General features: G+C 43.6%; 1 protein-coding gene across 1 annotated transcript in view; it reads right to left on the bottom strand.

Moving 5' to 3' along the window:
* Nucleotides 1-20,849: 20,849 nt before the first annotated feature.
* Nucleotides 20,850-27,944, bottom strand: part of LOC128684649 (acanthoscurrin-2-like) — a 9,280-nt gene continuing 2,185 nt past the window's right edge. Inside the window, exons 3-5 of the mRNA XM_053770928.2 lie at nucleotides 27,030-27,108; nucleotides 21,844-21,894; nucleotides 20,850-21,337 (exon numbers count right to left, since the gene is read on the bottom strand). Coding sequence (XP_053626903.2) covers nucleotides 21,017-21,337; nucleotides 21,844-21,894; nucleotides 27,030-27,108 — 451 coding nt within the window. The 3' untranslated portion in view covers nucleotides 20,850-21,016. The remainder of the gene's footprint in view (nucleotides 21,338-21,843; nucleotides 21,895-27,029; nucleotides 27,109-27,944) is intronic.

Raw genomic sequence — 27,944 nt, 5'->3', positions numbered from 1 at the left:
CGTGGTTCTTCATGGTCAGTTTAGAGTCAAATTTCACTCCAAGGTTATCAACCTCGTCCCCGGGAAATAACACTCTCCCATTCATACTTACTACTGCTCCGGCATTACCATTATGGTGCCTAGAGACCATCATCATTTGTGTTTTCTCAGGAGTAAATGTTACCTGCCATCGTTTACCCCAGGCTAATATAGCTCTTCTTCTTCTTCTTCTTCTTCTTCTTCTTCTTCTTCTTCTTTCTTTCTTCTTCTTCTTCTTCTTCTTCTTCTTCTTCTTCTTCTTCTTCTTCTTCTTCTTCTTCTTCTTCTTCTTCTTCTTCTTCTTCTTCTTCTTCTTCTTCTTCAAGATATGTACACTTTTCTTAGAGATTCTTTCTCCTCCTGATCACTGCACGAGTAGTGATGTGGGATCTTGACTTGTTGCTTCAGGGACGAAAGTTGTTACTGCAGTTGTCAATGGGAATCAACCTCCAGCGGCACCTCTTGTCTCTGCCAGGGAAAAAATAATACTGTGTTACTGATGACATATTAGATATTGCCCAGTTTCTTGGTAGCGGGGTGGATATGAGTCATAATCTTTAGCTATAGTCTGCTTTCTGTGCAGTGGAAAGACTCAAAATTCCCCCTAACAATGTTTTCAGTGGTGAAGGAGGAAGGAAGGGGGGAAGGGATGGATGTTCACAGTGGAAATGTTAAGTTTGAAGACGTTTCTTTGCACAATACCACCTTCGCACGATACCTGCACTACTGGCATCACTTACCTTCAATATCCAGCACATCAAGGCTGATTGATTTTTTATTTTTTTTTTTGATGATCGTATGAAATTGGATTTCATTTCCTTTGCGAGAGAGCGAAAGAGAGAGAGAGAGAGAGAGAGAGAGAGAGAGAGAGAGAGAGAGAGAGAGAGAGAGAGAGAGAGAGAGAGAGAGAGAGAGAGAGAGAGAGAGAGAGAGAGAGAGAGAGAGAGAGAGAGAGAGAGAGAGAGAGAGAGAGAGAGAGAGAGAGAGAGAGAGAGAAGAGAGAGGTGCTGAGGCAGGCAGAGGAGAAAACACTGAGAATCTTTGAGTGAAATCCGTCATCTGTCGTTTGATTCCTTTCATGTTATGAGAAAATCTCAGATTTTTCTTCTGGGATTTAAAAACAAAAGCAGAAATAGGGACGACAAAAATAATGTTTTTTCCCTGTGATTATTCTAAATCTGCAAAACTATCGTGAGTCGAATATGTAATCTCGAGTCTGATATCACGTAGAATGTGTTATCATAAGTCTGATATCATGGAGAACATGTTATCATAAGTCTGATAACATGAAGAATATGTTGTAAGTCTGATATCATGAAGAATATGTTATCATAAGTCTGATATCATGGAGAATATGTTATCATAAGTCTGATATCATGGAGAATATGTTATCATAAGTCTGATATCATGGAGAATATGTTATCATAAGTCTGATATCATGGAGAATATGTTATCATAAGTCTGATATCATGGAGAATATGTTATCATAAGTCTGATATCATGGAGAATATGTTATCATAAGTCTGATATCATGGAGAATATGTTATCATAAGTCTGATATCATGGAGAGTGTGTCTGGCATTTTATGAGGTTGGGATTAAATGGTTATAACTATGACCATGATTTTTAAAGAGGTGGACCGGTAAGCCAGCAGAAGGCCTCGGTCAGATGACCAGAAGCTCCAACGGCGGATCATCATAAGACTAAGACCCGCGTCAGGAAACACCTGTCCTGTTTTTGACGAGCCTTACATAAACTAACCTATGAAGTTGTTTGTCATGAAATACTCGCTAATGCCTCAGGTCCAGAGTCTAACTCTAGACTTGTTCTGACTGGCATCTACGCACCACGGGTGGGGTTAGAACCCGTGGTATGGTTTATTTGCAGTCGTATCATTACGATTTCGTGAGTCATCTACGCACCGTTGTAGTCGGGGTATGAAAATAGCTGAACTCAGGTTCAATAATTTGGAAGTTTTTTTCCTTGTGTTGAGGACAAGTCACCTGTCCCCAGTTAGAGTCGTTTTGCGTCTTCTTCTTTGTCTAATTCGGTGATGCTCACGGCTACTTAATGCACTTTATTTGGCGAACTGGTCGCTGTACTGTACAACACAACTGCACTTGTTGTACATGAATGGTATACAATACTGACAAGAAAATGAATTAGAACATGTACAACATCTGGGTATCTTTATTTGTTGATGTTTCGCCCTGTAGTGGCGTTATCAACACAAGACCAGGAAATAATGTGAAGAATGTAAAACTATATACAAAATATGAGGTAATCAGCCCCTCAGTCTTGGAGTTGGTGAAGGGCACCGTAGTCCTCAAGACTACGGTGCTCTTCACAATATATACCTTTACTTTTGATATACCTTTGAGTTTCGAGAGTCTTACTAATCCCGGAACCCGACTATGGACAAGGACGGCTAAACGTCTACAAATAAAGATACCCAGATGTTACACATGTGTCTAATTCTTCAGATGTGTTTATTGCCTCTGTTGGTTAGAAGTTTGTCTATTTACGAACTTGTTCCTCCTTCACTCATTTTCTAAGTTGAATCTTACTGAACATACTACACACACAAATTACTTATTTTAGTAGTTCGTTCAAGTACAATGAAGTACAGTAACGTACCCGATAGAACAGTTTATCATTAAGAGTATAGTACGGCATAGTATAAGTGCTAAAAGCAGAGTTGAAATAAAATAAATAGAGATATTAAATACTGGGTCAGTAAGTTACTGAAGCTCTGTACTTAGTGGTGTGTCGGAGCCTCTTTCCTGCATTATTAATTTTATCTGTAAATATTAACTTTAGAACAAACCTTTTGTTTAATAATAAGTCCTCATACTTTTATTTCTTAATAATTATTTACCAGTTGTAATCCTTTATGCCAAACCTTCCAAAATCGTTATGAAAATCGCAGTGCAGTACACGATACTACACAACAACTTGTGTCACGAAGCTAGAAGCAGGCTAGATGCTAGAAGCAGGCTAGATTCTAGAAGCAGGCTAGATTCTAGAAGCAGGCTAGATGCTAGAAGCAGGCTAGATTCTAGAAGCAGGCTAGATGCTAGAAGCAGGCTAGATATTAGAAGAAGGCTAGATGCTAGAAGGATATCAACAGGTTCACCTTCTGGTATCTCTGACAGATGTCCATGCTCAAAGGTGTAGTATTTGTAGCACAGTGTGTGTTATCATGTAGAATATGTTAACGTGAACGTAAGATTGTGTAGAGGAAGTTATCATAAATATATTGAAAATGAAGAGTATGATATCATGAAGTAATAATAATAATAATAATAATAATAATAATAATAATAATAATAATAATAATAATAATAATAATAATAATAATAATAATAATAATAATAATAATAATAATAATAATAATAATAATAATAATAATAATGATAATAATGATAATAATAATAATAATAATAATAATAATAATAATAATAATAATAATAATAATAATAATAATGATAATAATAATAATAATAATAATAATAATAATAATAATAATAATAATAATAATAATAATAATAATAATGATAATAACAATAATAATAATAATAATAATAATAATAATAATAATAATAATAATAATAATAATAATAATAATAATGATAATAATAATAATAATAGTAATAATAATAATAATAATAATAATAATAATAATAATAATAATAATAATAATAATAATAATAATAATAATAATAACAATAATAATAATAATAATAATAATAATAATAATAATAATAATAATAATAATAATAATAATAATAATAATAATGATAATGATAATAATAATAATAATAATAATAATAATAATAATAACAATAATAATAATAATAATAATAATAATAATAATAATAATAATAATAATAATAATAATAATAATAATGATAATGATAATAATAATAATAATAATAATAATAATAATAATAATAATAATAATAATAATAATAATAATAATAATAATAATAATAATAATAATAATAATAATAATAATAATAATAAAATTAACAACAACAACAGCAACAGTAGCATAATAACAATAAATCCTAATTTGTAGTTATTACAGACATAATAATGATAATAAAATTAATATTAACAGCAACAGTAATAATATCATAATAATAATAACAACAATAAGTCCAAAATTGTAGTCATTATAGACATAATTTAATAGCCAACTGTTCACTCATCTGTAATATATTAAAAAATATTCAGTTAATTAGCATAAATGTTCAATGACCGTAATATAGTTGGATGGATATATATCGTGTTCTGTTTAAATCCATCCAATGGGGGAGAGAGGCCTTGATGATGGTGAAGGGCTCTTGATCCTAGGAACTGGAGCAACATATAGTTGGTTCTAATCTGACTGCATCCCATTGATCATGGGCTGTATGATCCATATGAGTTTAGCGCCTCCCTGTAAGAATTTATAATAATACTAGTAATAACTATAAAAATAATGATAATGATAATAATAATAATAATAATAATAATATTAATAATATTATGACACTAGATGCTTTTTAATTAGTAAGTCAGTTGATCCTTCAGTCGGTTGATCCTTCAGTCGGTTGATCCTTCAGTCGGTTGATCCTTCAGTCGGTTGATCCTTCAGTCGGTTGATCCTTCAGTCGGTTGATCCTTCAGTCGGTTGATCCTTCAGTTAGTTGATCCCTCAGTCAGTTGATCTTTCAGTTAGTTGATCCCTCAGTCAGTTGATCCTTCAGTTAGTTGATCCTTCAGTCAGATGATCTTTCAGTTAGTTGATCCTTCAGTCAGTTGATCCTTCAGTTAGTTGATCCTTCAGTCAATTGATCTTTCAGTCAGTTGATTCTTCAGTCAGATGATCAATCAGTCAGTTGATCAGGCCGTGATCCATCGGGAGGCCTGGTCATGGACCGGGCCGCGGGGGCGTTGATCCCCGGAATAACCTCCAGGTAGCCTCCAGGATCTTCAGTCAGTTGGTTCTCCGGTCAATTGGTTTTTAAGGTCTGTTGGTTCTTCAATTAGTTGGTTCTTCAGCCAGTTGGTTCTTCAGTCAGCTGGTTCTTCGTTCTGTTGGTCCTTCAGTCAGTTGATCCATCAGTCAGTTAATCCTTCAGTCATTTGATCCTTCAGTCAGTTGATCCTTCAGTCAGTAGAATGTGAACTCTTACACCAGTCCAGAATACTGACACAGTCATGTGTGTTTGGGCACACAGTCATGTGTTTGTTTGAGCACACAGTCATGTGTGTTTGGGCACACAGTCATGTGTGTCTGGGCACACAGACATGTGTGTTTGAGCACATAGGTTATGTGTACTTACTCATGAGACCAGAATAATGACATATTCAGGTGCATGAGGACACATCAGGTCAGCGGACACAGATGTGGTGCTGTGATGCTGCTGGCAACCCTCTGAGCATCTCTGCTGCTTCAATTTCCTCTCTCAGAATAACATTCTCCTCTAGCATCCAGATTACTTACCACACACACATACACACACACACACACACACACACACACATACACACACACACACACACACACACACACACACACACACACACACACACACACACACACACACACACACACACACACACACACACACACACACACACACACACACACACACACACACACACACACACACACACACACACACATATGGATACATACATGCACATGCATATATACACACGTACAAATACACACACACACACACACACACACAAATACACACACACACACACACACACACACACACACACACACACACACACACACACACACACACACACACGCACACGCACACGCACACATATAGAACAGGCCTAGTGTCTAATCGACATGTGCCTAAGACAAAATGGTAACTAACACGCATATAGAACAGGCCTAGTGTCTAATCGACATGTGCCTAAGACAAAATGGTAACTAACTAACACACACACACACACTCACACACACACAGAGTGGTGGAACACCTAGAAAGGAATGATCTCATCAACAGCAGCCAACATGGTTTCAGGGATGGGAAATCCTGTGTCACAAACCTACTGGAGTTCTATGACATGGTGACAGCAGTAAGACAAGAGAGAGAGGGGTGGGCGGATTGCATATTCTTGGACTGCAAGAAGGAGTTTGACACAGTTCCACACAAGAGATTGGTGCAAAAACTGGAGGACCAAGGAGGGATAACAGGGAAGGCACTACAATGGATCAGGGAATACTTGTCAGGAAGACAGCAGCGAGTCATGGTACGTGGCCAGCGGGGTCCCACAGGGGTCAGTCCTAGGACCAGTGCTGTTTCTGGTACTTTTGAACGACATGACGGAAGGAATATACTCTGAGGTGTCCCTGTTTGCAGATGACGTGAAGTTGATGAGAAGAATTCACTCGATCGAAGACCAGGCAGAACTACAAAGGGATCTGGACAGGCTGCAGACCTGATCCAGCAATTGGCTCCTGGAGTTCAATCCCACCAAGTGCAAAGTCATGAAGATTGGGGAAGGGCAAAGAAGACCGCAGACGGAGTACAGTCTAGGGGGCCAGAGACTACAAACCTCACTCAAGGAGAAAGATCTTGGGGTGAGTATAACACCAGTCACATCTCCTGAAGCGCACATCAACCAAATAACGGCTGCAGCACATGGGCGCCTAGCAAACCTCAGAACAGCATTCCGACATCTTAATAAGGAATCGTTCAGGACCCTGTACACCGTGTACGTTAGGCCCATATTGGAGTATGCGGCACCAGTTTGGAACCCACACCTAGCCAAGCACGTAACGAAACTAGAGAAAGTGCAAAGGTTTGCAGCAAGACTAGTCCCAGAGCTAAGAGGTATGTCCTACGGGGAGAGGTTAAGGGAAATCAACCTGACGACATTGGAGGACAGGAGAGATAGGGGGGACAAGATAACGACATACAAAATACTGAGAGGAATTGACAAGGTGGACAAAGACAGGATGTTCCAGAGATTGGACACAGTAACAAGGGGACACAGTTGGAAGTTGAAGACACAGATGAATCACAGGGATGTTAGGAAGTATTTCTTCAGCTACAGAGTAGTCAGTAAGTGGAATAGTTTGGGAAGCGATGTAGTGGAGGCAGGATCCATACATAGCTTTAAGCAGAGGTATGATAGAGCTCGCGGTTCAGGGAGAGTGACCTAGTAGCGATCAGTGAAGAGGCGGGGCCAGGAGCTCGGACTCGACCCCCGCAACCTCAACTAGGTGAGTACAACTAGGTGAGTACACACACACACACGTAATATATATAACATAAACAATAGTGGAGATGTTTTCTCTCTCGCTCTCTCTCTAATTTCTTCCTTTATCAATCTGTCGTGACTCACCTCTTACTCCCTCTCCTCAATCTCTGCCACTTCCCTTCTATCCATTATCTCTTATATTGCTTCCCTTTGTACGTGCCGTCATATTGCTTTATCCTCTCCTTCAGTTCCTTCCCAATTACATTATTCTGCTAGTTATCTCATATTATTTTTACCCTGTTTGGTCTCTGCTTCAGGTGATTCTCCGCAAAACAGGTTTGAAAGGGGACTGAAATCTCTATCTCGATGCATGTAAGAGTAGTGGTGTGAAACTGGTGAAGTTTTCTGGTTCTTTCAGGTATTCTTGGCTTTTTTTCCTTACTGATCATCGGAAATCAAGGCAAAAGTTAGGTTAACGTTTGTGAAAGAAGATTTTCATGTGTTGCGTTGTCCAGTGATGTGTTTTGTCGACCTTCAAGACAGTGTGATGATGTGTTGCGTCAACCAGCACTGAAACCTGGAAGCTTCAAGGCAGTGTTGTGTTGCGTCAACCAGCACTGATACCTGGAAGCGTCAAGACCGTGTTGTGTTGCATCAACCAGCACTGATACCTGGAAGCGTCAAAACCGTGTTGTGTTGCATCATCCAGCACTGATACCTGGAAGCGTCAAGACCGTGTTGTGTTACATCAACCAGCGCTGATACCTGGAAGCGTCAAAACCGTGTTGTGTTGCATCAACCAGCACTGATACCTGGAAGCGTCAAGACAGTGTAGTGTTGCGTCAACCAGCTCCGATACCTGGAAGCGTCAAGGGGAGGACGTAATCGTACTGATTGGCTAGATAAGATAAGATAAGATTTCGTTCGGATTTTTAACCCCGGAGGGTTAGCCACCCAGGATAACCCATGAAAGTCAGTGCGTCATCGAGGACTGTCTAACTTATTTCCATTGGGGTCCTTAATCTTGTCCCCCAGGATGCGACCCACACCAGTCGACTAACACCCAGGTACCTATTTGCTGCTAGGTGAACAGGACAATAGGTGTAAGGAAACGTGTCGGAATTTCCACCCGCCGGGAATCGAACCCGGGCCCTCCGTGTGTGAAGCGGGAGTTTCAGCCACCAGACCACCGGGCCACCAGGAGACTTTTTCTCAGTAACACAGCAACCAATTAACTGAACTTCCAGTTTTTAGATTACGAGATCTTGCCAGTTTTATTGTGAAATAACGATGAATGGGAAGGGTCTGGGAAGGAAAGGCGGTAAGAGGCTTCATTAACAGGGAAGGAAGGTTCCTACCTTAACAGAAAAGAGAGTTTAGCCTTAACAGGAGGCGGCTGGGTCTTACCTTAATAGGAAGGATTGGGTCTATCATCAGGGGGATATTTCCGTCGGTCGCATCTTTTCTGAATGCCTTAGTCAGTCAGATTCACTTTAATCATTGCTTGCTAGGATGAGTGCACCATCCTGGTACAGGTTGGCTAACAAGGTGTGTTTCTGAGAGAGGTGAGACAGCCTGCGTGAGGACGTTCTTACTTCTCGGAACACATCAAACCCACAGACCCCTCTCACGCTACTGACTGGCTCACACAATAACAATTCTCTTTTCTAGATGTTTTTGTTTTAGCTGTATAGCGAGAGTGTTCTCATATTACTTTATCCAAAACTCTGTTTATTATTAGGTTTAATTAGCTCCTGAACTTTTTACAAAGCCATAAATACCCTGTACATAGGTTCTGGTGGTGGGAATAAATGGTAAACCAATAGTTCTGAGGATATTCCTTCAAGTAAGAATTTGAAATAATGAATTCAAATTGGATAAATTTAGATTTTTAATGGATATAGGAAAGTACTGGAATGAAAAAAGAGTAGACGATGAGTGAAACAGCCTACCTACTAGGGAATTGAAGCTAAAACCTTGGGTAGCTTCCAATATAGGTTGGTTTAGAAAGACTCGTGAGCAAACACTAGCATATATTTATTAGAAAACGTTTCGGTCCTGGGACCTTAAAGTGATCAAGGTCCCAGGACCGAAGTGTTTTCTAATGTTTGCTCAATTGTCTTTCTAAACCCATTTTTCAGTATCTGTTACAAAGGTTTATGCCAAATATAGGTCAGAAAAGATACATGAGTGAGAAAGGTTAGATCTGAGTGGGACTTACACTTGAGTTAATAGATTCATGGAATCTTATTCCTTGGGTAACATTAATAAGAGGTTGGGTGAATATTTTTGTTAGTGGGTTTCGGTGTAACAAGGACCTGCCCAGTATGGGCCAGTAGGCCTGCTACAGTGTTCCTCCTTTCATATGTTCTAAGGTAAAGAATATTTTCTCTGTATACCTTGTTTCTCCTTAGTCGCCATTTTGATTTCGCTTAGAGACGGTACATAGCACAGTCAAATACTGCAGAGAAGTTAGTTACCATTTTGTCCTAGGCACATAAAAAAAAAGTCAGGGTAAAAACCCTACAAAATCAGATAACTAAATAAAACAACGCAAAATAATTTTGCGAGATAAGTGTGATAAAATAACTTAGTTAACTACCAAGTATGAAATAATCTCTTCCTACATAAGATAACCTAATTATTTAAATTCTCAATAATTATTTCACGTGAATGAACGAAATAGGTCACTCCAGTCATTCAAGAATTAAATTCTTTTAAAGTCAAAATGAAAGGATAAAACCAAATAAAGGTATATTAATATCCAGAAATCAATTTAAAAAATAAATATTTAAGGACTTATCATTTTTGGTAACGAAATGGCATAAAGAACCAGCAAGTTTGTTAAGTGTGAGGCAGGAGAAGCCAGAAGTTCAGCCAGACAGTGTGGCATCACCAGTGTGGCATCACCAGAGTGGCATCACCAGTGTGGCATCACCAGTGTGGCATCACCAGTGTGGCATCACCAGTGTGGCATCACCAGTGTGGCATCACCAGTGTGGCATCACCAGTGTGGCATCACCAGTGTGGCATCACCAGTGTGGCATCATCAGTGTGGCATCACCAGTGTGGCATCACCAGTGTGGCATCACCAGTGTGGCATCACCAGTGTGGCATCACCAGTGTGGTATCACCAGTGTGGCATCATCAGTGTGGCATCACCAGTGTGGCATCACCAGTGTGGCATCACCAGTGTGGCATCACCAGTGTGGCATCACCAGTGTGGCATCACCAGTGTGGCATCACCAGTGTGGCATCACCAGAGTGGCATCACCAGTGTGGCATCACCAGTGTGGCATCACCAGTGTGGCATCACCAGTGTGGCATCACCAGTGTGGCATCATCAGTGTGGCATCACCAGTGTGGCATCACCAGTGTGGCATCACCAGTGTGGCATCACCAGTGTGGCATCATCAGTGTGGCATCACCAGTGTGGCATCACCAGTGTGGCATCACCAGTGTGGCATCACCAGTGTGGCATCACCAGTGTGGTATCACCAGTGTGGCATCACCAGTGTGGCATCACCAGTGTGGCATCACCAGTGTGGCATCACCAGTGTGGCATCACCAGTGTGGCATCACCAGTGTGGCATCACCAGTGTGGCATCACCAGTGTGGCATCACCAGAGTGGCATCACCAGTGTGGCATCACCAGTGTGGCATCACCAGTGTGGCATCACCAGTGTGGCATCACCAGTGTGGCATCACCAGTGTGGCATCATCAGTGTGGCATCACCAGTGTGGCATCACCAGTGTGGCATCACCCGTGTGGCATCACAAGTGTGGCATCACCAGTGTGGCATCACCAGTGTGGCATCACCAGTGTGGCATCACCAGTGTGGCATCACCAGTGTGGCATCACCAGTGTGGCATCACCAGTGTGGCATAACCAGTGTGGCATCACCAGAGTGGCATCACCAGTGTGGCATCACCAGTGTAGCATCACCAGTGTGGCATCACCAGTGTGGCATCACCAGTGTGGCATCACCAGTGTAGCATCGCCAGTGTGGCATCGCCAGTGTGGCATCATCAGTGTGGCATCACCAGTGTGGCATCACCAGTGTGGCATCACCAGTGTGGCATCACCAGTGTAGCATCACCAGTGTGGCATCACCAGTGTGGCATCACCAGTGTGGCATCACCAGTGTGGCATCACCAGTGTGGCATCACCAGTGTGGCATCACCAGTGTGGCATCACCAGTGTGGCATCACCAGTGTGGCATCACCAGAGTGGCATCACCAGTGTGGCATCACCAGTGTAGCATCACCAGTGTGGCATCACCAGTGTGGCATCACCAGTGTGGCATCACCAGTGTAGCATCGCTAGTGTGGCATCGCCAGTGTGGCATCATCAGTGTGGCATCACCAGTGTGGCATCACCAGTGTGGCATCACCAGTGTGGCATCACCAGTGTAGCATCACCAGTGTGGCATCACCAGTGTGGCATCACCAGTGTGGCATCACCAGTGTGGCATCACCAGTGTGGCATCACCAGTGTGGCATCACCAGTGTGGCATCACCAGTGTGGCATCACCAGTGTGGCATCACCAGTGTAGCATCACCAGTGTGGCATCACCAGTGTGGCATCACCAGTGTGGCATCACCAGTGTGGCATCGCCAGTGTGGCATCGCCAGTGTGGCATCATCAGTGTGGCATCACCAGTGTGGCATCACCAGTGTGGCATCACCAGTGTGGCATCACCAGTGTGGCATCACCAGTGTGGCATCACCAGTGTGGCATCACCAGTGCGGCATCACCAGTGTGGCATCACCAGTGTGGCATCACCAGTGTGGCATCACCAGTGTGGCATCACCAGTGTGGCATCACCAGTGTGGCATCACCAGTGTGGCATCACCAGTGTAGCATCACCAGTGTGGCATCACCAGTGTGGCATCACCAGTGTGGCATCACCAGTGTGGCATCGCCAGTGTGGCATCGCCAGTGTGGCATCATCAGTGTGGCATCACCAGTGTGGCATCACCAGTGTGGCATCACCAGTGTGGCATCACCAGTGTAGCATCACCAGTGTGGCATCACCAGTGTGGCATCACCAGTGCGGCATCACCAGTGCGGCATCACCAGTGTGGCATCACCAGTGTGGTATCACTAGTGTGGTATCACCAGTGTGGCATCACCAGTGTGGCATCACCAGTGTGGTATCACCAGTGTGGCATCACCAGTGTGGCATCACCAGTGTGGCATCACCGGTGTGGCATCACCAGTGTGGTATCACCAGTGTGGCATCACCAGTGTAGCATCACCAGTGTGGCATCACCAGTGTGGCATCACCAGTGTGGCATCACCAGTGTTGCATCACCAGTGTGGTATCACCAGTGTGGCATCACCAGTGTGGCATCACCAGTGTGGCATCACCAGTGTGGCATCACCAGTGTGGCATCACCAGTGTGGCATTACCAGTGTGCCATCACCAGAGTGCCATCACCAGTGTGCCATCACCAGTGTGGCATCACCAGTGTGGCATCACCAGTGTGGCATCACCAGTGTGTCATCACCAGTGTGGCATCACCAGTGTGGCATCACCAGTGTGGCATCACCAGTGTGACATCACCAGTGTGGCATCACCAGTGTGGCATCATCAGTGTGGCATCACAAGTGTGCCATCACCAGTGTGGCATCACCAGTGTGGCATCACCAGTGTGCCATCACCACACTGGCTGAACCAGTGGTATAACCTTACGAGTTTCTCTCTCACCTGCAGCTCAGTCAACCGACTTAATGTTCGACAAATTCTTTCCCCTTAAGGTCGTTTACGACGTTTCGCCCACCAGGGACTTTATCAGTCTCTGGTGGACGAAACGTAGTCACAACAAAAGTCATAACCCTCTTTGCGTGTCTTATTTACTGACAAGGAAGTACATGGGCAAAAGGGATAGCAGAGGACTTGGAAGTCCACACCGAGACTATCAGTCGAGGAGAACGATCTACTTCTACCTAGATTAAAGACTATCGTGTATCGTTTAGGTGTGTGAGTCAATGGCAGAAAAATGAAGACTCAAACCGTAATCAATTTAGATCATGTTGAATGAGAAAATATCGGTCCTGGGACCGTGGTAACCCGAAAATGTCACTCACGCATTACGCTTGGAGAAATGGACACGAATGCAGTATAATGAGATCCTTTATTGACTACATTTCGCCCGCACAGTGGGTTTTATCAGGGTAAAAGAGTACACGATTGCATATTTTCTGGACTTGAGACTGACCTGCACGGGACGGCCACGTCTCGTGGAATGAAATATATACATTAAAACCATCAATAAAGTGACTGAATTTGGTCTTTCTCCTCTACCAGACTCAATTTAGTTACACGTCTTTCCTCTCTGACGCCCACGGTAAGAATAACGATGGATTTCAATATAAAAAAAAACTTGACACAAATACTATAATAAGTGAAGTCTTTAAATTGGGTATTAAAACTGTAATCATAATAGGACCTCAAATAGATAGATAGATTAGTTACATTGCAACTTTGCCTTGTAATTTCTCGTTGAGATTATGCTGTGTTGTGGCGGTCATCAGGTTAGACAATAGTCATAAATACGCAGAAAATCACTCATAAAAAATGACATTTAATCTCCGGTTTCAAAAATCTTCTTTAGAAAAATTTACGAGATCGTAGACTAAGAGTTGTTATAGAACTTTGGCTTATTTCAAATCCCAGTGTCACCTAGTCTACACGAGTATATACTCTGAGAGACTGTGTCTCAGTATACTCTGAGAGACTGTGTCTCAGTATACTCTGAGAAACTGTGTCTCAGTATACTCTGAGAGACTGTGTCTCAGTATACTCTGAGAGACTGTGTCTCAGTATACTCTGAGAGACTGTGTCTCAGTATATGTACGCTAAGCATTTACAGCAATTCGTATTTTAGGAAATAAAACACTTTTCACTGGTGGTGAATAGGTTATAAATAGCCTTAATGACCCTCGTGTAACCGATTAGGCGTTAAACTCCATTAACCAACTAATGTACGGCGTACATTACTGTTCCCCAGGATGCCAGCCACAACTACCGAATAACACCCAGGTACCACTTACTGTTAGGGCACCAGAGACAGCAGGTGCAAGAGACTTACACACACACACACACACGCACACATACACACACACACACACACACACACACACACACACACACACACACACACACACACACACACACACACACACACACACACACACACACACACACACACACACACACACACACACACACACACACACAAACACACACAGTGCAAAGCCATTAAGTGCAAAGTCATGAAGATTGGGGAAGGGCAAAGAAGACCGCAAACGGAGTACAGTCTAGGGCGCCAGAGACTACAAACCTCACTCAAGGAAAAAGATCTTGGGGTGAGTATAACACCAGGCACATCTCCTGAAGCGCACATCAACCAAATAACTGCTGCAGCATATGGGCGCCTAGCAAATCTCAGAACAGCATTCCGACATCTTAATAAGGAATCGTTCAGGACCCTGTACACCGTGTACGTTAGGCCCATATTGGAGTATGCGGCACCAGTTTGGAACCCACACCTAGCCAAGCACGTAAAGAAACTAGAGAAAGTGCAAAGGTTTGCAACAAGACTAGTCCCAGAGCTAAGAGGTATGTCCTACGAGGAGAGGTTAAGGGAAATCAACCTGACGACACTGGAGGACAGGAGAGATAGGGAGGACATGATAATGACATACAAAATACTGAGAGGAATTGACAAGGTGGACAAAAACAGGATGTTCCAGAGATTGGACACAGTAACAAGGGGACACAGTTGGAAGTTGAAGACACAGATGAATCACATGGATTTTAGGAAGTATTTTTTCAGCCACAGAGTAGTCAGTAAGTGGAATAGTTTGGGAAGCGATGTAGTGGAGGCAGGATCCATACATAGCTTTAAGCAGAGGTATGATAAAGCTCACGGTTCAGGGAGAGTGACCTAGTAGCGATCAGTGAAGAGGCGGGGCCAGGAGATCGAACTCGACCCCCGCAGCCTCAACTAGGTGAGTACAACTAGGTGAGTACACACACACACACACACACACACACACACACACACACACACACACACACACACACACACACACACACACACACACACACACATTGTGACCCTGAGCAGCTACAGGTTATTATTATTAAAAACAGAATAAACGGTGGCTATGACTACAGGGATATAAATAAGGTGAATATAACATCAAAGAGAGAAAAGTTACAACAGTAAGTACATATTTAACAAACTTAGATTAAGAAAGGCAACAGGTGAGCTTTAATCTAAAAACAGAGTTTCAGATGAGTGGGTCAAGTTACTACTGGAAGAAGTGTCAAGAAATTAGCGAAGAAATATGTACTAAGTAAACGGATGATTGTGTGTTTTTATGTATATAAGACAACTTGCTGTTGAGACTAAGACAAAAAGTTCCAGTCACCAAGACACTGCCTCACACAGTCCCCAAGACACTGCCTCACACAGTCACCAAGACACTGCCTCACACAGTCACCAAGACACTGTCTCACACAGTCACCAAGACACTGCCTCACACAGTCACCAAGACACTGTCTCACACAGTCACCAAGACACTGCCTCACACAGTCACCGAGACACTGCCTCACACAGTCACCAAGACACTGCCTCACATAGTCACCAAGACACTGTCTCACACAGTCACCAAGACACTGTCTCACACAGTCACCAAGACACTGTCTCACACAGTCTCCAAGACACTGTCTCACACAGTCACTAAGACACTGTCTCACACAGTCACCAAGACACTGTCTCACACAGTCACCAAGACACTGTCTCACACAGTCTCCAAGACACTGTCTCACACAGTCACCAAGACACTGTCTCACACAGTCACCAAGACACTGTCTCACACAGTCACCAAGACACTGTCTCACACAGTCTCCAAGACACTGTCTCACACAGTCACCAAGACACTGTCTCACACAGTCACCAAGACACTGCCTCACACAGTCACCAAGACACTGTCTCACACAGTCACCAAGACACTGTCTCACACAGTCTCCAAGACACTGTCTCACACAGTCACCAAGACACTGTCTCACACAGTCACCAAGACACTGCCTCACACAATCACCAAGACACTGCCTCACACAGTCACCAAGACACTGTCTCTCACAGTCACCAAGACACTGCCTCACACAATCACCAAGACACTGTCTCACACAGTCACCAAGACACTGTCTCACAGTCATCAAGACACTGCCTCGCACAGTCACCAAGACACTGTCTCACAGTCACCAAGACACTGCCTCACAGTCACCAAAACACTGCCTCACAGTCACCAAGACACTGCCTCACAGTCACAAAGACACTGCCTCACAGTCACAAAGACACTGCCTCACAGTCACCAAGACACTGCCTCACAGTCACCAAGACACTGCCTCACAGTCACCAAGACACTGTCTCACAGTCACCAAGACACTGCCTCACACAGTCACCAAGACACTGCCTCACACACTCACCAAGACACTGTCTCACACAATCACCAAGACACTGCCTCACGGTCACCAAGACACTGTCTCACAGTCACCAAGACACTGTCTCACAGTCACCAAGACACTGTCTCACAGTCACCAAGACAATGCCTCACACAGTCACCAAGACACTGTCTCACAGTCACCAAGACACTGCCTCACACACTCACCAAGACACTGTCTCACACAATCACCATGACACTGCCTCACAGTCACCAAGACACTGCCTAACACTCACCAAGACACTGTCTCACACAGTCACCAAGACACTGCCTCACAGTCACCAAAACACTGCCTCACAGTCACCAAGACACTGTCTCACACAGTCACCAAGACACTGCCTCACAGTCACCAAAACACTGCCTCAGTCACCAAGACACTGTGTCACACAGTCACCAAGACACTGCCTCAGTCACCAAGACACTGCCTCACAGTCACCAAGACACTGTCTCACACAGTCACCAAGATACTGCCTCACACAGTCACCAAGACACTGCCTCACACAGTCACCAAGACACTGCCTCACAGTCACTAAGACACTGCCTCACAGTCACCAAGACACTGTCTCACACAGTCACCAAGACACTGCCTCAGTCACCAAGACACTGCCTCACAATGACCAAGATACTGTCTCACACAGTCACCAAGATACTGCCTCACACAGTCACCAAGACACTGTCTCACACAGTCACCAAGACACTGTCTCACACAGTCACCAAAACACTGCCTCACACAGTCACCAAGACACTACCTCACACAGTCACCAAGACACTGTCTCACACAGTCACCAAGACACTGCCTCACACAGTCACCAAGACACTGTCTCACACAGTCACCAAGACACTGCCTCACACAGTCACCAAGACACTGCCTCACACAGTCACCAAGACACTGTCTCACAGTCACCAAGACACTCACACAGTCACCAAGACACTGCCTCACACAGTCACCAAGTCACTGTCTCACACAGTCACCAAGACACTGTCTCACACAGTCACCAAGACACTCACACAGTCACCAAGACACTGTCTCACACAGTCACCAAGACACTGACTCACACAGTCACCAAGACACTGTCTCACACAGTCACCAAGACACTGACTCACACAGTCACCAAGACACTGTCTCACACAGTCACCAAGACACTGCCTCACACAGTCACCAATACACTGTCTCACACAGTCACCAAGACACTGCCTCACACAGTCACCAAGACACTGTCTCACACAGTCACCAAGACACTGACTCACACAGTCACCAAGACACTGTCTCACACAGTCACCAAGACACTGACTCACACAGTCACCAAGACACTGTCTCACACAGTCTCCAAGACACTGACTCACACAGTCACCAAGACACTGCCTCACACAGTCACCAATACACTGTCTCACACAGTCACCAAGACACTGCCTCACACAGTCACCAATACACTGTCTCACACAGTCACCAAGACACTGCCTCACACAGTCACCAAGACACTGCCTCACACAGTCACCAATACACTGTCTCACACAGTCACCAAGACACTGCCTCACACAGTCACCAATACACTGTCTCACACAGTCACCAATACACTGTCTCACACAGTCATCAAGACACTGCCTCACACAGTCACCAATACACTGTCTCACACAGTCACCAAGACACTGTCTCACACAGTCACCAAGACACTGCCTCACACAGTCACCAAGACACTGCCTCACACAGTCACCAATACACTGTCTCACACAGTCACCAAGACACTGCCTCACACAGTCACCAATACACTGTCTCACACAGTCACCAAGACACTGCCTCACACAGTCACCAATACACTGTCTCACACAGTCACCAAGACACTGCCTCACACAGTCACCAAGACACTGCCTCACACAGTCACCAATACACTGTCTCACACAGTCACCAAGACACTGCCTCACACAGTCACCAATACACTGTCTCACACAGTCACCAAGACACTGTCTCACACAGTCACCAAGACACTGCCTCACACAGTCCCCAAGACACTGTCTCACACAGTCACCAATACACTGTCTCACACAGTCACCAAGACACTGTCTCACACAGTCACCAAGACACTGCCTCACACAGTCACCAATACACTGTCTCACACAGTCACCAAGACACTGTCTCACACAGTCACCAAGACACTGCCTCACACAGTCACCAAGATACTGCCTCACACAGTCACCAAGACACTGTCTCACACAGTCACCATGACACTGTCTCACACAGTCACCAAGATACTGTCTCACACAGTCACCAAGACACTGTCTCACACAGTCACCAAGACACTGTCTCACACAGTCACCAAGACACTGTCTCACACAGTCACCAAGACACTGCCTCACACAGTCACCAAGACACTGCCTCACACAGTCACCAAGACACTGCCTCACACACTCACCAAGACACTGCCTCACACAGTCACCAAGACACTGTCTCACACAGTCACCAAGACACTGACTCACACAGTCACCAAGACACTGTCTCACACAGTCACCAAGACACTGTCTCACACAGTCACCAAGACACTTCCTCACACACTCACCAAGACACTGTCTCACACAGTCACCAAGACACTGCCTCACACAGTCACCAAGACACTGACTCACACAGTCACCAAGACACTGTCTCACACAGTCACCAAGACACTGTCTCACACAGTCACCAAGACACTGTCTCACAGTCACCAAGACACTGTCTCACACAGTCACCAAGACACTGTCTCACACAGTCACCATGACACTGTCTCACACAGTCACCAAGATACTGTCTCACACAGTCACCAAGACACTGTCTCACAGTCACCAAGACACTGCCTCACAGTCACCAGACACTGCCTCACAGTCACCAAGACAACACAGTCTTCTCAGCGTGCTGGGAGGTAATAAAGCCAAGTCTCAGGTTTTTCTTCCTCTCCTCCTCAGAGGTTGACTGTTTTCCTCTAGCCGCTATTATTCATGACTTCTTGGAAGCGTTGATGACAGACAAACATTTTTCAGAGTCATGACCGAGAAATTCTTATTTTTTGTTTTAATGACAGCTTAGTTCAACCGTTCATAAGTCTTGTTGCGCGTGAATGTTCTCTAATTAACACAGTTACTACAGTGAGTTGTGTTCTTACTCTCGTAACAGAAGAGGAACAAAGTAAAAAACAGAAATAAGGCAAGAAAGAAAAGAGGTTTTAAAATGATAATAGTGAACAAAAGGGTAAATAGTTTACGTGTATATTTTATTTACACTTGCAAATCAAACTTAGATGAGAGATAATGAATTTTAATTTATTTACAAAATAAGTAAATCCAAAAGAATATGTACACACACACACACAAGTATATAATATATATATATATATATATATATATATATATATATATATATATATATATATATATATATATATATATATATATATATATATATGCAATATGAGCACGATAAACAGGTGATATCACCAATGTCTATCATGGGAGGAGGTACAAGTACCTCCTCATCTTCTGGGACCAGCTGTCCCCAGGCCTAGCCCCATTACCCGCTCCCACGGGGCTCGGAGGGAGAAGCTAGGCACCTTGGGCTGCCACAAACCCCGCCCAAACTGGGCTCGACGGGTGTGACAGCTGCACAGCAGCAGACGATATCAGGAGGTGCAAAGGCAGCAAGAACTACAGGATCCTTTAGGAGTCACACCCCAGCTTTGGGCATTAAGCCGAGCTTTGGGGAAGCTCAAGAATGCCACTTGCTGTTTGTGTTGCTGATGCTACTACTTCACTTGCCCGTTGCACTGGTCTGATATCACAATATGCAGAACAACCACTGTGAATAAATATTGATATACAAAGCGCGTTCATGACTTTTCACATTATCAAGGAACTATCATAGTTCCTTGATAATCTGAGAAGTCACGAAAGCGCTTGAAATTTCACTATTTTTTTCACAGTGGTTGTTAATGTTGCAGTTTTATAACTGTAGTGAAAGCGCACCTATGGCAAGACAATGATAGATTGAATGATGATGAAATTATATATATATATATATATATATATATATATATATATATATATATATATATATATATATATATATATATATATATAAGCGTATGTATAATTATGAGAATAAATCACAGAGATGGTAGTAGCAGCGAGCATGTACACCAGTAAAGGTTGAGTACAGCCAACACAGGATAGTGTGGCCACAGCCTCAGTAAGAACACTGGCAATGCCCTCAAATAAGCCTAGAAATTTCCATTCAGTTTACCGTCCATAGCCGTAACCTCCTCCATAATTTCCGCCGTACAGGCCTCCGTAGCCGCCGCCGAAGCCACCGCCAAAACCATGGCCGAAGCCACCGCCAAAACCATGGCCGAAGCCTCCATTAAAGCCACCACCATAGCCGCCACCGTAGCCGCCACCGTAGCCGCCGACGTAGACTGGATAGTGGACAGGAATCACCTTGACGGGAGCGTAACCGAAGCCTCCACGGTACCGACCGAAGCCGCCTTTCTTGTACTTATGCGGTGCTGGTTCGGCAAAGACCGCAGACACGACCAACATCAACACCAAGATCAGCGACGCCTGCAGGAGGAACAACAACACTGTCTTATATCCTTACATCCACCCTACACAACTCGTTTTTTTTTTTTTCAAAATAAACCTCTGTATTTTATTTTTCAAGAATATTTTTATAGAAAATGAGGCTCCCGCAGAATCTAAATTACCATTATTGTCTTGAAACTTAATTATATTGCCCTAGTAACAAAGATATTTGTGTTTTTGTCTAATTGGCAAGCACTCAACATTGCACTCTTCTGAGGCCATGTTATATATCATGGCTTCTTCAGTCTAGCGTAGCGAAAGGTGCAAGATGAGGAGGAGTTTGAGGTAATCAGTCCCTCAGCCTGGAGTCGATGTTTTCAGTCCATCATTTTTAACATTGCTTCATAAACACACATTCCTCAAGTGGAAATATGAAACCCCAACATCTGCTAAAACATATAACTGAGACAGCGGCATCCATTTAACAAAACATCTATGCACTCATTTCTCTGACTACCTTCACATAAATGTCCAACACAACTTACAAACTTCATTCTGGAGGAACCAGCTAATTGTGTGCCCGACCCGCTGCCGCCCTCCCATTTATACTCTCAGCCTCCTGGCAGAGGATATCACTTCCAGAAGTTTACTTTCAATTAATTCACTTTGACATCAGTGAGAGCTGAAGGAATCTGTATAAAAACTTGCCTGCAGCCTCCGCCAGTGCTGATAAAGGTGTGATAATATCTCGCTTGTTTATTCTCTCTCATATGCAAAGCAGGTTGCTCTTCCGCCTCTGACACACACGGGAAAAAGAGATCTGTTTACACTTCACTAAAATTTGCTTTATAAAGACAAATTGTTTGACATAAAGCATGATAATAGTGACAGTAATAATAATGACGTTAATAATGATGATGGTTACGATGATAATGATAATAATTATGAGAGAAAATATAATAATAATAATAATAATAATAATAATAATAATAATAATAATAATAATAATAATAATAATAATAATACTAATAATAATAATAATAATAATAATAATAATAATTATTATTATTATTATTATTATTATTATTATTATTATTATTATTATTATTATTATTATTATTATTATTATTCACTTTATTGTAATTATTATGTGTTCTTAAATTTATATTGAAATAAACACACAAACTCAAACACACACACTCACACACACACACACACACACACACACACACACACACACACACACACACACACACACACACAGGAAAGTCAGTAAACGAAATGATGGAATATGTAACAACAAAATACAAGGAGGCAGAGGAAAGGTTTGTTCCCAAGGGCAACAGAAATAATCTGAAGATCAAAGCGAGTCCTTGGTTTACTCGAAGGTGTAGGGAGGCAAAAACTAAGTGCACTAGAGAATGGAAAAAGTACAGAAGGCAAAGGCCCCAGGAAAATAAGGAGGTTAGTCTAAGAGCCAGAAACGAGTATGAACAGATTAGGAAGGAGGCACAGCGGCAGTACGAAAATGACATAGCATCGAAAGCCAAGTCTGACCCGACACTGCTGTGTAACCACATTAAGAGGAAGGCAACAGTCAAAGACCAGGTGATCTGGCTGAGGAAAGAAGGTGGGAACTCACAAGAAACGATTAAGAGGTATGTGAGGAGCTCAACATGAGACTGAAGAAAGTATTTGCAGTGGAGACAAGAAGGACTCTGGGAAGACAGGACAGAAGGGGACACCAAGAAGGAATACACCAACAAGAGTTGAATGACATACACACAACTAAGGAGGAGGTGAAGAAGCTGCTAAGTGACCTTGATGCCTCAAAGACAATGGGACCAGACAACATCTCCCCGTGGGTCCTTAAAGAGGGAACAGAAATGCTGTGTGTGCCACTAACTACAATCTTCAACACATCCCTTGAAACTGGGCAACTACCTGAGGTATGGAAGACAGCAAATGTAGTTCCCATTTATAAAAAAGGAGACAGAAAACAGGTACTAAACTACAGACCAGTGTCACTGACGTGTATAGTATGCAAAGTTATGGAGAAGATTATCAGGAGAGTGGTGGAGCACCAAAAACGGAACAAGATTGTAAACGACAACCAGCACGGATTCATGGAAGGCAAATCCTGAGTCACAAACCTTCTGGAGTTTAATGATAAATTAACAAAAGTAAGACACGAGAGAGGGGGGTAGGTTGATTGCACTTTTTTGGGGGGGCTGCAAGAAGGCCTTTGACACAGTTCCTCACAAGAGATTAGTGCGGAAGCTAGAGGATTAGGCGCATAACAGGAAGGGCACTGCAATGGATCAGAGAATATCTGACAGGGAGGCAACAACGAGTCATGGTACATATTGAGGTATCACAGTGGGCACCTGTGACGAGCGGGGTCCCACAGGGGTAGGTCCTAGGACCAGTGCTGTTTTTGGTATATGTGAACGACATGATGGAAGGGATAATAATAATAATAATAATAATAATAATAATAATAATAATATCTTTATTTACTACAAGTACATGTACAAGGTATACAGTCCTAGCTGACAACAATGACATACTACTATATAGAAAGTCCCTTGTTATGCTCCGCATTTCGGGCAAATTAGGTCAGTGTCCCAGGATGCGACCCACACCAGTCGACTAACACCCAGGTACCCATTTTACTGATGGGGAACATAGACAACAGGTGGAAAGAAACACGTCCAATGTTTCTACTCTGGCTGGGAATCGAACCCAGGCCCTCGCCGTGTGAAGCGAGAGCGTTAACCACCAAGCCACCAGAAGTGTCCCTGCTCGCAAAAGATGTGAAGTTAATGAGGAGAATTAAATGAGATGAGGATCAGGTAGGACTTTCAAGAGACCTGGACAGGCTGGACACCTGGTCCAGCAACTGGCTTCTCGAATTTAACACCGCCAAATGCAAAGTCATGAAGATCGTCGAAGGGCACAGAAGACCGCAGACAGAGTATAGGCTATGTGGCCAAAGACTGCAAACCTCGCTCGAGGAGAAAGATCTTGGGGTATAATACCGAGCACGTCTCCGGAAGCACACATCAACCAGATAACTGCTGCAGCATATGGGCGCCTGGCAAACCTGAGAATAGCGTTCCAATACCTTAGTAAGGAATCGTTCAAGACACTGTACACAGTGTACGGCAGGCCCATACTGGAGTATGCAGCACCAGTTTGGAACACACACCGGGTCAAGCATGTTAAGAAATTAGAGAAAGTGCAAAGGTTTGCCACAAGGTTAGTTCCAGAGCTAAGGCTAATATCCTACGAAGAAAGGTTAAGGGAAATCGGCCTGACGACACTGGAGGACAGGAGGGTTAGAGGAGACATGATAACGACATGCAAAATACTGCGTGGAATAGACAAGGTGGACAGAGACAGAGAGGGGACACAGAAACAAGGGGAAGTTGAAGATGGAAGTTGAAGACTCAGATGAGTCAAAGGAATGTTAGGAAGTATTTCTTCAGTCACAGAGTAGTCAGGACATGCAACAGTCTAGCAAGTGATATAGTGGAGGCAGGAACCATACATAGCTTTAAGACGAGGTATGATAAAGCTCATAGAGCAGGGAGAGAGGAGACATGATAACGACATGCAAAATACTGCGTGGAATAGACAAGGTGGACAGAGACAGAGAGGGGACACAGAAACAAGGGGAAGTTGAAGATGGAAGTTGAAGACTCAGATGAGTCAAAGGAATGTTAGGAAGTATTTCTTCAGTCATAGAGTAGTCAGGACATGGAACAGTCTAGCAAGTGATATAGTGGAGGCAGGAACCATACATAGCTTTAAGACGAGGTATGATAAAGCTCATAGAGCAGGGAGAGAGAGGGGACCCAGTAGCGTTCAGTGAAGATGCGGGGCCAGGAGCTGAGTCTCGACCTCTGCAGCCACAATTATGTGAGTACACACACACACACACACACACACACACACACACACACACACACACACACACACAGACACACAGACATACACACACACACACACACACACACACACACACACACACACACACACACACACACACACACACACACACGGCACCAGTTTGGAATCCACACCTAGCCAAGCACGTAAAGAAACTAGAGAAAGTGCAGAGGTTTGCAACAAGACTAGTCCCAGAGCTAAGGGGTATGTCCTACGAGGAGTGGTTGAGGGAAATCGACCTGACGACACTGGAGGACGTGAGAGATAGGAGGGACGTGATAACGACGTACAAAATACTGAGAGGAATTGACAAGGTGGACAAAGACAGGATGTTCCAGAGATGGGACACAGCAACGAGGGACACAGTTGGATGCTGAAGACACAGATGAATCACAGAGATGTTAGGAAGTATTTCTTCAGCCACAGAGTAGTCAGGAAGTGGAATAGTTTGGGAAGCGATGTAGTGGAGGCAGGATCCATACATAGCTTTAAGCAGAGATATGATAAAGCTCATGGTTCAGGGAGAGTGACCTAGTAGCGATCAGTGAAGAGGCCGGGCCAGAAGCTAGGACTCGACCCCTGCAACCTCAACTAGGTGAGAACAACTAGGTGAGTACACACACACACACATTTAAATAAGCGCACAATGACTCCTCTGGACGCCTTTGAAACATCTCTGAGAAAAATAAATTATTTTTCCTCACGTCTAAGCTTGTTTTTTTTCTTATCAAAGCCGGGATAAAAGCAATGATGCACATTTTGCAACATTTTGTCTCTCTTGTGCAGTCTTCTGTCTGATACATCACTCCATCTTGACTCATATTTCTCTTCTTTTTTTTGTCTCTGTCCGCAGTTACATATGTGTGTGTGTGTGTGTGTGTGTGTGTGTGTGTGTGTGTGTGTGTGTGTGTGTGTGTGTGTGTGTGTGTGTGTGTGTGTGTGTGTGTATGTGTGTGTGTGTGTTTGTGTGGGTGTGTGTGTGTGTGTGTGTGTGTGTGTGTGTGTGTGTGTGTATGTGTGTGTGTGTGTGTGTGTGTGTGTGTGTGTGTGTGTGTGTGTGTGTGTGTGTGCGTGCCTATCTGTCTCTCTGTCTATTTCTGAGTCTGTCTGTCCCTCCTGCAACCTTCTATTGTTCAGACCTTGACTTATATTTACTTTCTGTTTCTGTCTTTCTGTCAGTCAGTCAGTCAGCTTCCTTTGCCTCTCTCCTGCTTAATAAAAACTTGTAACTTCAGTTATGTCAGAGCTTGCGTGATATATCCAACATTTTATATCCAGAATTATATTCATCCACCTTCCCGGAGACGCACATGCACAGCATCACATGGATACGTGGGAGTACATGGGATAGAAAGCAGAGAACTTGGCTTTCCACACAAGGCTGTCGAGAAGAAAAGTCTATTTCTTTTTAGCTTAATTGCTGTTGTATATTATCTCGGTGTATGAGTGGAAAATAGAGAAATAGAATCATCCACAAGGCTGGTAAATCCGAGACCAAGTTTAAAAACCCAAAGGAAGAGATTTTCAGAAGACTCTGGAAGCCGTGTGTTAGACACGTCTTTATTTAAGTAAGCTACACCAGCATTGAGATCATATCAAGTTACTCGTATGCACGAACAAGCTTCTGAATGACTCAACTCAAGAAATCGCAATAACACGATTGCAAACAAACCACGGAACGGGCGGGAAATGAACCTATGGTTAAGTGAGTCCCCAAACGCCAGGCAAGCTGTCCGAGTGGCTTATGCACTGACCTGGACTTTTAAGACTCATTTACCATGGGTTCAATCCCCGCCCGTTCTGTGGTTTGTAAGCTTCTGAAACTCGAGAGGTTCGCAACGAGGCTGATTTTGCAACTGAGGGAGAATCATTATGAGAATATAACTGAACTGAGGATAATGGCCTTGAAGACGAACGTTTTCAAGACTTCAAAGAATCTCAGACGCACTAACGTGAGGGGGGATGAAAATTCAGAGATTGTTCTAAATGACAAGAGCGGGGACAAGATGTGTTGGTGGTAATTTGTCTGTTAGGAGAAATGAGAAAGTTCTTGTACCGCTTGTCTTAGTAATAATGATAGAATTACCGGCAAAATGTTTGTAAAGGTTTGACGAAGCTCCTGGCGAGCGAAACGTTGCCACGACTAACTGTCACATTAGATGCATCTGAGACCATTTACCTTGCCTGTGCTTGTTATAAGGTGACCTTTTAAGTGGAGTCACTTGGCCGTGACCTTCCGCTTCCTTGAAGGTCCATTCCATACAAATCCATTCCCCAAAAATATATAACTTCAGCAGATGAAGGCATTGTCACTGGTAGGCCGGATTTCCCAGTGGAAGTAGGTCATGCCCAAGGGACGGGTTAGCAGTAGTGAAGAAGGTTGTGGTTCTTGGTCCTCTGAACCAAGATTCCATGATGTTGCAGTGTCCGTATTGTATACCATTCATATACAACTTGTCAGACACTGCAGCATCATGAAATCTTGGTTCAGAGGGCATCTCCACAACCTTCCTCACTACTACTAACCCGTCCCTTGGGCATGACCTACTTCCACTAGGGAATCCCGCCTACCACTGACAATGCCTTCGTTTGCTACCCGTTCCCTTTTCACCTGACGTCAGTATATAAGCACCAGCCTTCTTGCCTGTGCTTCAGATTCTTCACGACTCCAAGGCTGAGGGACTGATTACCT

The sequence above is a fragment of the Cherax quadricarinatus genome, chromosome 5 (genome assembly GCF_038502225.1).
Source record: "Cherax quadricarinatus isolate ZL_2023a chromosome 5, ASM3850222v1, whole genome shotgun sequence".
NCBI lineage: Eukaryota > Metazoa > Arthropoda > Malacostraca > Decapoda > Parastacidae > Cherax > Cherax quadricarinatus.
This window is presented reverse-complemented; position numbering and strand designations above follow the sequence as displayed.